We start from the raw sequence: 12,672 nt of genomic DNA, 5'->3' as shown, positions 1-12,672 counted from the left end.
TAAATATCAAGGAAAATGTTTGTTTTTTTCTATTTCATGACCCTTTTATGCAAATGTACATAACTCCTGTTTTTAAATTGCTCTATTAGGTCTAGATTTTACTGTATTATAGTGCTATAGTGGATTTTTAATAAATTGTTTATCCACCACACACAATGTGTGCACCATTTCTAAAACATGATTCATAGTTTGCAAAATAGGATCAAAGGACACATTTTTTGACAATAATAGTTTTCCACCATGACAAGGAAATATCTGAGAAATATATGCTCTCACTTTGTCATAAGAGCACTTATTTTTTTAATTATAAGAGCTACATTTATGAGGTTTGTGGTGTTTCAGTGCTGTGTCTTGTCTGTTTTTTAATTTTTTTTTATATATATCATTTTTTTTTTTATGTATTCATCTTTGGGACCCCAAACATAAAAATCAATTAGTCATTCTCAGCCAATCAAGAGGGTTTTTTTCAAGGGCATACATTGCAACTGTGTGTGTTTTCTGAGTCTTGTTGTTTAGTGGACGTCTTGTCTTGTCAAGTGAGCAACCTTGAGCTTGCAACAATGTTTGTGTCTGTGTTTGAGTTCCTGTTGTGTAAAATCCTTAAATCCCAAGGCAAACAGCTCACCTCGATTTTGCTTCAAATGCGCTGTATGTTAGGCTGACGTTTTAAGAGGAAGCGTGTCCATTTGCTTGACAGTAGTGACAGAGTGTTTTAATGTCCCAGGAATGACGCGGTGGCCACTCACTGGACATCTCCTCAGACACTTGTAGTGCCGGTGACTCTTTCCCATCAGCCACCTCTCTCTCATCAAAGAGCAGCAGGCCGTTGACTGCATGCCAGTCTGCACAATACAAAGCCTTTCAGATGCAAAACGGATCTAAAAGTCTGTTATAATGTATTTCTTTACATTATGATGTGGTTTGTTGACATACTGGGATAGAGATTAGCTTTGACTTTCATATCAGTCTGTTGTTTTGTTCTGTCACACATACAAGGTGTCTAATGGAGATATACTGTATAATATACCAAGTTGTGATGTTTGGAACAAACGCTCACTATGAACACTTTTTTGAGCTATAATTCTTCTGCATTTTTATTCCGCCTTGTATTTTTCAATATATAATACTCAGTCTTTCTCTTTTACTCTTTTTATATGTGCTCTCTCTGCTTCTTTTTTTTGTTTTGGAAAACCACATTGAAAAGATCGACTTAGACCAGGAAAAGTCATAAATAAAGAGGAAAAAGACATGGGAATATCTACTTTATATTGACTAATCATTGTTCTCATAATGTTCATCACTAAAACATTTAATCTGTTAGAAGTTGCTCTTTGTGAGTGCAATCTCTATGAAATTATTTAGTAAAAATTCTTATAACCAGTAACAACTATAAAATCCATTGTAATATCATGGAAAAGACATGGAAATTCATTGATGAAAATGTGTGGGAACCCTATGGTGAAGTTAGTCGACTACTATGTTTTTTTGAAGAAGCCTGCTGACCAAGGAAGTTTGCTAGTTAAACTATTGAGAATCCTCTTGGGGACACCAGCATGCCAACCAACCCCTATAATAACATAATGTATTGTATGTGTGTTACCTGCTGGTCTTTTCAGCTGGGATCAAATACAATGAGAGAATGTGAATAGTACAAACCACTGAGAACCAAAATTAAATGTTTCCACACCTGCTGAATCTAATGAGAGTGCTACATTCTGTAGATGAGTAGCAGTAATTGTTTGATTTAATGTGAGGTCGTCAGGTTACAATTCTACCATAGAATGGCTGACGCTGAAATATGCCAGCCAAAATGTAAACTTCTTAATGACAAAAGGAATACAAGATAGAGGTACATGGAGATTGCGTCAAAGTCAGTTTCAAATGAGGAATGGGTGTATGACCTAATTGATTCTCTCCATGTCTTTCTTGTCTTCCAAATCCTTTGTCCAAATCCTTTCGCTATCTCAGGTTCCTGGCTGTTCTCTATATCAGAGTTGGCCGTGACTGGGGCGGAGGTGGGCCGGATCTCAGCAACAGATGCTGACTTGGGTGACAATGCCAAGCTGGAATATACCATCCTGGACGGAGAGTCAGGGGACACCTTCAACATTACTGTAGCGAATCAAGAGGCCGTGATCATTCTCGACAAGGTGGGAGGAAGGTCCAAAGGAAGTCTGGGAGAGGTGGGAGAGAACCCTGCTGAAAAGATCAGCTTGGGCCAACATGAATTTTTATGCTGTTTCAGGCTAGTTAATGCTGGTTTGTGCTGGTCTAGCTTGTTTTTTACCCAATGTTTTCTATACATCTGGACATGGACTAACATTGCTGTCTAATCATTTATGATTGAGCTTTTTTCCATGCTGTCTATTAATGTGTTCCCTGCTGAAAAGACCTATGCTCGTTAGTATTAAAGGGATAGTTCACCCAAAAATTCAAAATCTCACATTATTTACTCTCTCATGATATCCCAGGTGTGTATGACTTTCTTTTTTCACCAAAACACATTTGAAGAAAATTAGAAAAATATCTTAGCTCAGTAGGCCCTTAAAATGCAAGTGGATGGTGATCTGATATTTGAAGCTCCAAATATCACAGTCAGCATAAACCAAATGACTTCTAAAGCGATACAATGGCTTTTGGTGTGAAAAAGATCAATATTTAAGTACTATTTGTAGCTCTAAATCATGCTCCCGGTTTGCAGCGGAACGCTTGTGTGACGTAATCACATTGGTATTTAAAACAAGCAAGAAGGAGCAGCCGGAAGAGCAGCGCAGTTTACAAGTGAGAAGGAGGAACACTGTTCAGTGGTTGGTTTTGGTTTAGATATATTTTTATCTGTTTATTTTCTTACAAGGGTGTGTTTGTGTGTTTATCCTGGATATCTCAACCGAGTGGAAAATGTGAGATTGCTTCTGTATCATGGTAACGCAAATACATCATATGAGAGACCACTTGAACTCCTCCCTCTCGGAAACATTGGATGACAGTTAAAAAGTACTTAAATATTTATCTTTTTCACACCAAAAGCGATCGTGCCACTTTAGAAGACATTAATATAACAGCTGGTGTCCTATGGATGACGTTTATGCTGACAGTGATTTTTGGAGCTTTCAAATCAAATCAGTTCAAATAATTAAGCTACTCATGTGTACAGAAGCCAGGTCAAATATGGTGACACAACAACATCAAGCCACATTGGTCATCATGACCTCATGACATTTAAAGATGCAGAAGAACCATTGAGGTTTGATGTTATTGACATGTTACCATATTTGATTTAGGCTCTGTATACATGAGTCTCAACGAGCCAACAGCTGTTTTATATCGCAAGTAAGTGGGTGGTGTTCAGGTGTCCACATGCTGGTCTTTTCAGGTGGGAAATGTGTGTGTGTGCATGAGTTTATGGAGGGTGGGCAGAGATCAGAAGATGTCTCATAGAGATGATGTTCTGGTGTGGGAGGGGCATGTTACTCACTCTGCCAGGTGTCGTGTGGAAATCTGTTCCAGTGAAGAAAATAACCCTCCACAAAAGGACAAAGCGAGAGTGTCAGTGCTGTAGAGTCAATGTTGAATCAGCTCCATCACAGTCTGTGCAACACTGAGAGCAGCCAAGTATGCATGTGAGACACCCATCAGACAGGCTGCAATAGAATGGAGTGTGATTTACACTGGCACGCCCATGCGGTGCTTGTCACATGTGTGATCCCCATGAGACTGTACTTGTCTTTGAGAGCTACTTTCATCATTGATGAACATTCAAGCTGACTAGGGGTATGAAACTTTAGGCAACTTTTGATTTGATTTGATTTTAATTCAGTGAGTCACGATCCAATTTCCAAATGATCCTAGTTTGATTTTCAGTTTTCAGCAACAACGTAGAGGTGCAAATCTTTAGTTTAAGACCTCATGAAATCAAAAAATTAAAGGTGGCTTTTAGACCACATGTGTTAGCTTTAAGGTCACCTTTATGCTAGAGTACTCCTAAACATTGACAAATTGTACTTGAAGCAAAACATTTTTTTTTTAAAAGGACAATCTTTCTCCCTTAGGAAAATAAACCAAAAATACTGATGACTCATCTCGCACTACTTTTCTCTGTCCAAACACATGTTCTCTAGAATGAAAGTCCCTCCTTTCTGCAACAAAACAGCAAGTAGCAAATCGTGGTGCATGCTGTAATGAAACTAAAGCCTTTAAGCTATATATATATATATATATATATATATATATACAGTGAGGAAAATAAGTATTTGAACACCCTGCTATTTTGCAAGTTCTCCCACTTAGAAATCATGGAGGGGTCTGAAATTGTCATCGTAGGTGCATGTCCACTGTGAGAGACATAATCTAAAAAAAAAATCCAGAAATCACAATGTATGATTTTTTAACTATTTATTTGTATGATACAGCTGCAAATAAGTATTTGAACACCTGTCTATCAGCTAGAATTCTGACCCTCAAAGACCTGTTAGTCTGCCTTTAAAATGTCCACCTACACTCCATTTATTATCCTAAATTAGATGCACCTGTTTGAGGTTGTTAGCTGCATAAAGACACCTGTCCACCCCATACAATCAGTAAGAATCCAACTACTGACATGGCCAAGACCAAAGAGCTGTCCAAAGACACTAGAGACAAAATTGTACACCTCCACAAGGCTGGAAAGGGCTACGGGGAAATTGCCAAGCAGCTTGGTGAAAAAAGGTCCACTGTTGGAGCAATCATTAGAAAATGGAAGAAGCTAAACATGACTGTCAATCTCCCTCGGACTGGGGCTCCATGCAAGATCTCACCTCGTGGGGTCTCAATGATCCTAAGAAAGATGAGAAATCAGCCCAGAACTACACGGGAGGAGCTGGTCAATGACCTGAAAAGAGCTGGGACCACCGTTTCCAAGGTTACTGTTGGTAATACACTAAGACGTCATGGTTTGAAATCATGCATGGCACGGAAGCTTCCCTGCTTAAACCAGCACATGTCAAGGCCCGTCTTAAGTTTGCCAATGACCATTTGGATGATCCAGAGGAGTCCTGGGAGAAAGTCATGTGGTCAGATGAGACCAAAATAGAACTTTTTGGTCATAATTCCACTAACTGTGTTTGGAGGAAGAAGAATGATGAGTACATCCCAAGAACACCATCCCTACTGTGAAGCATGGGGGTGGTAGCATCATGCTTTGGGGGTGTTTTTCTGCACATGGGACAGGGCTGACTGCACTGTATTAAGGAGAGGATGACCGGGGCCATGTATTGCGAGATTTTGGGGAACAACCTCCTTCCCTCAGTTAGAGCATTGAAGATGGGTCGAGGCTGGGTCTTCCAACATGACAATGACCCGAAGCACACAGCCAGGATAACCAAGGAGTGGCTCTGTAAGAAACATATCAAGGTTCTGGCGTGGCCTAGCCAGTCTCCAGACCTAAACCCAATAGAGAATCTTTGGAGGGAGCTCAAACTCCGTGTTTCTCAGCGACAGCCCAGAAACCTGACTGATCTAGAGAAGATCTGTGTGGAGGAGTGGGCCAAAATCCCTCCTGCAGTGTGTGCAAACATGGTGAAAAACTACAGGAAACGTTTGACCTCTGTAATTGCAAACAAAGGCTACTGTACCAAATATTAACATTGATTTTCTCAGGTGTTCAAATACTTATTTGCAGCTGTATCATACAAATAAATAGTTAAAAAATCATACATTGTGATTTCTGGATTTTTTTTTAATATTATGTCTCTCAAAGTGGACATGCACCTACGATGACAATTTCAGACCCCTCCATGATTTCTAAGTGGGAGAACTTGCAAAATAGCAGGGTGTTCAAATACTTATTTTCCTCACTGTATATATATATATATATATATATATATATATATTGTGCGTGTGTGTGTGTGTATGCTCTTATAGAAAGAATTTTGTACTTATATTCACCAAATGGCATTCAACTGATCACAATGTATAGTCAGGACATTAATAACGTGAAGAATTACTATTACAATTTGACAAAAAATTCAGAACTTCTTAAACTACTTCAAAGAGTTCTCATCAAAAAATCCTCGTGTCAGTTTGTCCAGATACTCAGGTGACATTTCACCCCACGCTTCCTGTAGCACTTGCCATAGATGTTCCTGTCTTGATGGGCACATCTCACGTACCTTACAGACTGGTTGATCCCACAAAAGCTCAATGGGTTATGATCCATAACACTCTTTTCCAATTATCTGTTGCACAATGTCGTGTTCCTTTGCCCACTCTAGCCTTTTCTTTTTGTATTTCTGTTTCAAAAGTGTTTTTTTCTTTGCAATTCTTTCCATAAGGCCTGCACCCCTGAGTCTTCTCTTTACTGTTGTACACGAAACTGGTGTTGAGCAGGTAGAATTCAATGAAGCTGTCAGCAGAGGACATGTGAGGTGTCTATTTCTCAAACTAGAGACTCTGATGTACTTATCCTCTTGTTTAGTTGTACTTCTGGCCTTCCACATCTCTTTCTGTCCTTGTTAAAGCAAGTTGTCCTTTGTCTTTGAAGACTGTAGTGTACACATTTGTATGAAATCTTAATTTTTTGGGCAATTTCAATCATTTTATATCCTTCAATCCTCAAAACAGTTATTGACTGATGAGTTTCTAGAGAAAGCTGTTTCTTTTTTTTTCTTCTATTGCATACTGTGGCAACTCAAAAACAAACACAAAGACATTATTAAGCTTCATTTAACAAACCAAATAGCTTTCGACTGTGTTTGATATAATGGCAAGTGATTTTCTAGTACCAAATTAGCAATTTAGATTGATTACTCATGGAAAAGGTGTTATATAGGTATTTTATTTCGTTGTGTAGTCTCATGTGGTCCTATGTTGGTCCTTTGTTGTTTTTATGTAGCACCATGGTCCTGGAGGAACGTTGTCTCGTTTTGCTGTGTACTGTACTAACTGTATATGGTTGAAATGACAATAAAAACCACTTGACTTGACTTGTTAGTGATGGCTGCTGGAAATGGGGTCTGTCTAGATTTGAAAAAAAAAATAATGAAATTTTTCAAATAGTGATGGTGCTGTTTTTCACATCAGTAATGTCCTGACTATACTTTGTGATCAGTTGATTGCCACTTTGGTGAATTAAAGTACCAATTTCCTTCCAAAACTGAAAATTCTGTACATTATTCCATATATATAAATTAAATGATGCCGTGATGTCTTAAAGTTCTTATTGTGCAGTTCAAATGAATAACCAGATTGAAAAAGCATGCCTTAAAAATTATTGTCTTAAGGCCCCAAGTAAGCAAGCCAAATGTGACTCTGTTAATTAATAACAGTTATTAATAGTTTTATGATCATGATTTTTTTTTTGATTGATCAAGATTTGTTCTTAAAAAGAGTTGAGATGTGTCCCTTATTAATCTTAACACATGTCATTAATAGTCTCGTTTGTGTCTCTTTATTTATCCAAAATAATTTTAGAGGAAACATACAAGTAAAGTTGATACTTAAAGAGACAGTTCACCTATAAATGACTATTCTTTGTTCATTAACTCACCCTCATTTGTTCCAAACCTGTATGACTTCTGTCTTTAGTGGAACACAAAAAAAGAGTAATTGGACCCCTCCCCCCCATTAGTCAATGTTTGTGAGAACAAATTTACAACAGTCTGTACAGACACTTCAAACACTGTAGCGAAGTCTTTTTTTAGTCAGGGAGATTACTTAATTTGATTGCTGTGACACCATTTAACCTTTTGAAAAATGTCTGTCTTTCTGACAAGAAAAGCAACACAAGATGCATTATTAAATGAAAGCAATGCAAATGAATCAAAAGGATCGGTTTTAATTTGAATAATCTCAACTAATTATGTTTTGCAGTGACGCTCCATTAAATTATGAGGTACGTTTTGAATTGCATGTTGCCTTTTACGTTTTGCCTCTAAGCTGAAGGGAAGCCAACTGATGGCTTGTGTATGCTGTGTGCCGATCTGGATCTGTGATCAGACACTGGAAAAAGTCAGCTCAGTTCTATTGATGCCAATCCAGCTTCCTGGACTTGTTCCTATGCATGTCAGAGTGACTGTACTGTGCCCTTTGCTCATGCAAGTTTGTGTGAATGAAGTGAGGGGGTTTGTCACTGTGACAGGCCTGGCAGGTGTGGAAAAGTCTGTGTTTAAAAAAGCTTTGGCTGCAGGTGAGCCAGGTAGGGATTTTAGGCCAGGGATGTGTTGCTGCGATAAGGGAAATCGAGGGAAGGGGGGAACAGACAGAAGAGATTAAACGAGTGGCCAGAGAGAATAGGGAGTATATAGAGATATACCACGAGAGATACACTAGAGAAGACAGTATTACAGATTACAAACTTTCAGTTAGGGGGAAAGCTCGAGGCAACGACAGCTGGTGAAGTTGTATAAAGACAGAACCCGTAGGAAAGAAAAATCACAAAAGAGATCTCTTTAATTTGACTGATAGTTCAACCAAAAATGAAAATTCTTGCCTAATTTACTCACGTATATTACTTTTTTCCTCTGCAGAACATAAAAAGAGAAATTTTGCAGGATGTCCAAGCTGCTCTCTTCCATACAATGAAAGTTGATGGGTAGCAGGGGCTGTTAAGTTCTAAAAAGGACAAAAAACACTTTTAAAAACATTATAAAGGTAGACTATACAACTTGTGGACTATGTATTAACTGAATATCTTGCTTGAGAACAGTGGCCAACATTCTCTTTCATTGTATGGAAAAGAGCAGTTTGGAACTGCTATAAATAGCTCCTTTTGTGTTCCATGTAACAAAGAAAGCCATATGAGTCAAATGATGGCAGAAAAAAATAAAAAATAAAATATTATTATCTCAATTGTTTTTCTTATGCAAATTGAGCCTTTTACTTAATGAGCCCATATTATGCTAATTTACAGGTTCATAATGTTATTTTTGGGGTATACTAGAATAGAATATACCTGCTTAAATGTTCAAAAAACATACTTTTTCTCATACTGTACATTGCTACTTCCCTCTCTTCATACTCTGGCTGAAATACTCTGATTTAGCTCCTGTCTCTTTAAAGCCCCCCTTTCCAAAAAGCCCAGTCTGCTGTGATTGGAAAACCGCGTAGAGTGTGTGTCGGAAATGTATCACCCCTTACCATAACCGAGTTTCAGCTACGAGTCTTCCTGAGCAGCTCTGTAAACACTATTGTAACTATGGTAACAGCGGTGTCCATTTTTGCCATACCTGCTCTAGCCCGAATCCGATAATGAATGTTTGGAAGAACAAGCTGATCGACCCGAACCACCTTTGCAAGTGCAACTTGAGTAGGACGTTTTACAGTGGTAAGGTTTAATTTTGTAGCTTTCTTACGAGTACATTGATGATTATTGTGAACCTAACAAAGCTTCAAGTAAAAGACACTTAGTGCATCCAAGTTTGTCATCTTTTGCTGGAATGGGTGTAGCCAAACTTTTTTCGCCCAAGATATGAACAGAGAACAGAGGCTTACTTCTGGTTGGACATTGCTGGGTGTATTAGAGAGTTAGTGAGCAAGTTAGCTGTGGACTACCGTGGATACCTGCAGAACATTACAGCTTGTAATTATATAAGACTGTTGAGATTAACCATTTTGTTACACAGTTTTAGGTAAAAGGCGGCCCACAGCTGATTAATAAACTCTTACCAAAACAATACCATTACATAGCAAGTTATCCAAGCACTAATGTGGATTGCAGATATAAAATTACCATTTGTAAAAATAAATCCATCTCCACACTTGATCAATATTCATGATAGTATGAATAACAAACAATCTGCATAATTCTACACAGTTGTAGGTAAAAGTGGGCCCAGAGCTGATTAGCAAACTTATTTCAATGCAATAACATTAGCTAGCGGGTTAGCAGAGGCCTACAGCTGTGCACTGGTTGTACACCGTAGCAACAACACAAAACTCTGCATTTGAACTCTCGGTAGCAGATGAATCCACAAATAATCAGACATACTTACAGGTTGTTATACTGATGCGCCAGATTGTTCCAACAGAGTGGGAAATTCTCCATCTTTCAGGGGTAGCTGCCTTGAAAATCCTGCATTGCTTGTAGTTGTACTGCTGAGGAATAGTGGAAAAATACATTTTAACTACTGATACTCGTCAATTCGTCTGCCTTTGATTAGTCCAAACAAAGAGGTTTTGCTTTCACAGTGAAGAAAACAGCATCTTCTCGACATGGCGACAACACTAACCCAACTCATCGTGGCAGACAGGCCAAAGTAGACCTTAGGGCATTATGCAAATGTGTTACATAGTGACGTAGCTACTTTTCAGAAGAAATTTTTGGACTACAAACCAGCCGTTTCATGTAGTTCTTGACCGGTGTTGTCTGTGGGAGAGAATTACTCCCTTTTGCGTGGCATAATAAAAGCATAATAGGGCCTCTTTAAAGGAATATTCCAGATTCAATACAAGTTGAGCTAAATTGACAGCATTTGTGGCATAATGTTGATTTCCACAAAAATTATTTTTGACTCGTTCCTCCTTTTCTTTACAAAAAGCAAAATGCAAGGTAACAGTGAGGCACTTACAATGGAAGTGAATGGGGAACTATTTTTGAACATTAAAATACTCACTGTTTCAAAATGATAGTCACAAGACTTAAAGGATATGAGTGTAAACATGATTTTAGTGTGATAAAATCACTTACTAACCTTTTCTGTGTAAAGTTATACCCAATTTTACAGTGTCAGTACCATGACGATTTAATGTCAACAAACCCTAATACCCCAAAATGACTGTAAAAATGTCAATTTTAACAACCTTACACCTCAAATAATACATGGGTGTTAACAGAAGAATTAATGTAAGTGCTTTTATAAAAATATAAGCTTATATAAGCTGTGTTTAAACCCTCCAAAAATTGGCCACATTCACTTTCAGTGTCTATATTCACTTCCACTGTAACCTCGATTTTTTTTTTTTATAAAAGAAAGGGAGGATTGAGTCAAACTACATAATCAACATTATGCCACAAATGCTGTCGATTGAGCTTAACTTGTGTATTGAACCTGTAAGTCTCCTGCTTCTTGTAATTTCTTCCCAGTTATCTCACATGTGTCTCATGAGATGTCACATTTCAGAGGACATCTCAACAAAGGATCAACAAAAATAAGACAAAAATATCTAATAAAATTCTTCCAATACATAATTATCTGAGCTATGCAATCCACATACATTTTGTAGCTCTTATTAATCTTACCACTTATTATTATTTGTCCCGTTTTTGTCTATTTTTATTCATCCAAAATAATTTTAGATGAAAAATACAAGTAAAGTTGATACTTAAAGAGACAGTTCACCCATAAATGACAATTTGTTTTTCATTAACTCACCCTCATTTGTTCCAAACCTGTATGACTTTTAGTCTTTATTTGGACCGAATGACAACCTCAGCCACCACAAAATTTCACTGGATAGGAAAAAGAAGCAATGAAAGTTAATGGTGACTAAGGCTGTCAATATGCCTTATGTCTCCATTAGTGTTCCATGTAAGAATGTCATCTGGATTTTGAATGAAATTAGAGTGAGGAAATTATTATAGATTTTATATTTTGGGGGGAACTATCCCTTTAAATGAAATACAGTAGAACAGAACTCCAGTAAGTCTCCTGAGCAATGAAAGAGCAACCTCGGAACAATAAACTTTTCTTCTGGGAATGAGAGTAAGAGATTATGAGAAAAAGAAAAAGGGGAAGGTTAAAGAATGCTTAGTGAGGGAGGAAAAGAAAGGGGGTTATTAAGGGTAAACAAATGAACCCCTTCCGTGCTTCTACTTAAATTTATACTTCATCCTCCATTGCACTGATGCTTTATTTGCCAATCATATCTCTAAAATTGCTTCAGTGTTACAGTTCTCTCTAATATTCCTATCAAAACACAGAGACTATTCCATTGTCCGTCCTTTTACAAAATTCGAAATTCTGGCCAAGTCTCTTGACTGAGCTGTTAGACAATGATGGAAATAAAGAAAGAGAAAAAGAGAACAACGAGTGAGGAGAGACAGGTGGGAGTATCTGACGAGGAAGATTGAAGAGGTTAAAAGGGATTTAGCCTTTTTAGGGAACCCACGCGCAACTAATAGAAAACATGAAAGATACCACGATAATAGAATTAAAACAAACAAAGTGTAAAATTAGCACTAAGCTCCCCTTTGGTTTCCGGCTCATTAAAGAAAAAGAAAAACAGCTGAACGTTATTTGTAGTGTTTGCATTTGTTTTTACAGGACCCCACTCTTGTCTGGCCACCTCCCTATCTTGTTGAGAACAGCCGAACGTCTTGCCTGCCTCTTGTTTACTTCACTGCATATAAGAAAGGCTGAAGTTGGAGATTTCTTTGAGTAGGCTGAGACAGAGAGGGAGAGTGAGAGATAGCGAAAAGAAGAGACAGAAAGAGAGGAAGAGCTCTCCCCAGTGAGGAAAGTGTTTCCAATAGGAGCAATTTCTGTCATCAAAATGCCCGCCATGACCCCTTAGGAGCCCACTGAGCATATAGAGCACTGTCGCTTTTACTTGGATGAGACACACACTCACAAATGTGTATACATATAATATATGTAAACACATAAATATATATATATATATATATATATATATATATATATATATATAGTATATATATATATATAGTATATACTGTATATATAAACACACACTTACAAA

General features: G+C 37.7%; 1 protein-coding gene across 1 annotated transcript in view; it reads left to right on the top strand.

Moving 5' to 3' along the window:
* Positions 1 to 12,672, top strand: part of LOC127645111 (uncharacterized) — a 139,251-nt gene that overhangs the window by 83,180 nt on the left and 43,399 nt on the right. The window contains exon 5 of the mRNA XM_052128641.1: positions 1,969 to 2,150. Within this exon, the coding sequence (XP_051984601.1) occupies positions 1,969 to 2,150 (182 nt within the window). The remainder of the gene's footprint in view (positions 1 to 1,968; positions 2,151 to 12,672) is intronic.

The sequence above is a fragment of the Xyrauchen texanus genome, chromosome 6 (genome assembly GCF_025860055.1).
Source record: "Xyrauchen texanus isolate HMW12.3.18 chromosome 6, RBS_HiC_50CHRs, whole genome shotgun sequence".
Lineage (NCBI taxonomy): Eukaryota > Metazoa > Chordata > Actinopteri > Cypriniformes > Catostomidae > Xyrauchen > Xyrauchen texanus.
The sequence above is the reverse complement of the archived record's forward strand: the minus strand, read 5'-3'. Positions and strand labels throughout refer to the sequence as shown.